The sequence below is a fragment of the Microtus ochrogaster genome, chromosome 21, assembly GCF_000317375.1.
Source record: "Microtus ochrogaster isolate Prairie Vole_2 chromosome 21, MicOch1.0, whole genome shotgun sequence".
NCBI classification, from domain to species: Eukaryota; Metazoa; Chordata; class Mammalia; order Rodentia; family Cricetidae; genus Microtus; species Microtus ochrogaster.
The window spans coordinates 45,426,277-45,427,759 of NC_022022.1; the positions used below are offsets into that span (position 1 = coordinate 45,426,277).

Here is a 1,483-nt window from a genome sequence, read left to right on the forward strand (position 1 = left end):
TGATTCCCAGCTGTGCTGACAAGCAAGGCCTCTGGATACGAAATACTTTCTTTTTGGCTAGGAGTCCCCCAGCTAGCAGAAACTGTGCAATCAGCACCTTTGAAAGCCTTTAAAGTTTTTAAATTTCGGAAGAATGCTACTAGGTCAAAATAGAAATCATCAAAAATGGAAGATACCTTGAAAGCAGATACACTGTCTCCAACAGATTCGATGACCCCTGCCACATCGGTGCCTGGGGTGTAGGGCAACGCGGGTTTCCGGTTGTAGGTGCCAGAGCGAATGTAGGTCTCTACGGGGTTGACACCACAGGCATGGACTTTGATTAGAACCTGTAATGACAATACAATTCTGGTCACACAGAGCATTGTGGCACTGCCTAACAATGATGCTTAACGTTACAATGATATCATTATCCTTATAAGGGTAATGACAGAGCTAGAAAAACTGAGGAAAATTAAAAAAAAAGAAAAAAGCAAGACCCAACAAGCCCATGCCTTCAACAAGTCTGCATTCCAAATCTACATTAAGAAGTAAGGGAGACTGGCTTACACGCTATTCAAAACTCTCAAGAAACAATAAAAGACGCGCAGAGAGATGTGTTTCAGCCAACTCCATGTGTCCACAAGATATGTATGAGGAACACTACACCATGTGCCAGCTGGTTGTTATGCCAACTTGGCACACACTGTAGTCATCTGAGAGCAGGGAACACCAACCGAGAAGCTGTTTCCACACAGTCTGACTGGAGACCAGCCCAGAAGGTAGTCTCTTAAATAGTGATGGGGGAGCTCAGCCTATTATGGGTGGTGGCCATTCCTAAGCAGGAGGCCCTGAGTGCTATAAGAAAGCAGGAAGAGCAAGCCATGAAAAGCAAGCCAGTAAGCAGCACCCTCCATGGCCTCTGCACCAGCCTCCGTCTTGAGGCTCCTGCCCTGCTTGCATTTCTGCCCTCACTGCTTTGGTGAGCTGTGATATGGTACAGGGAGTGCAATAGCCTCTCCTCCTCCCCAAGCTGCGTTTGATTACAATATTTTGTCCCAGCAATAGCAACCCTGAGACAAGTGGGCACCTGGGGGTAGGTGACGGGCCTGACCCCGCTGGGTTTGGGAGGAATGTGGAAGGCACTGCTGCAGTTGGTTTTGCTTCATTCAGGTAACTACACTTCTTGGAGTAAGACTTACCGTGATTTCACAAGAGCCCACAGCTCAGAGACTTTGAACTTTAAAAGAGGTTTTGAAGTTTTACACAGACTTTGCATTTTTAAAGAGACTGAAATTTTAGTGTTTGAATTTGTAAAGACTGTGGGGTTCTTAAGTTTGTAAAATATTTTATATTGTGATATTAGCTGGTGATGTCAGGGATGAATGAGAAAGGAAAGGTTGTGGCTTACCAGCGATGTTGTTTATCAAATTGTAAACTATGCTGGCTGGTTCTATGCCAACCCAACACAAGCTCTAGTCATCTGAGAGGAGGGGAACCCAAT

General features: G+C 45.4%; 1 protein-coding gene across 1 annotated transcript in view; it reads right to left on the reverse strand.

The window, feature by feature from the left end:
- Cryz (crystallin zeta) overlaps nt 1-380 on the reverse strand; it is a 2,763-nt gene extending 2,383 nt beyond the window's left edge. The window contains exon 1 of the mRNA XM_005357462.3: nt 177-380. Coding sequence (XP_005357519.1) covers nt 177-365 — 189 coding nt within the window. The 5' untranslated portion in view covers nt 366-380. The remainder of the gene's footprint in view (nt 1-176) is intronic.
- Between the last annotated feature and the right edge of the window lie 1,103 nt (nt 381-1,483).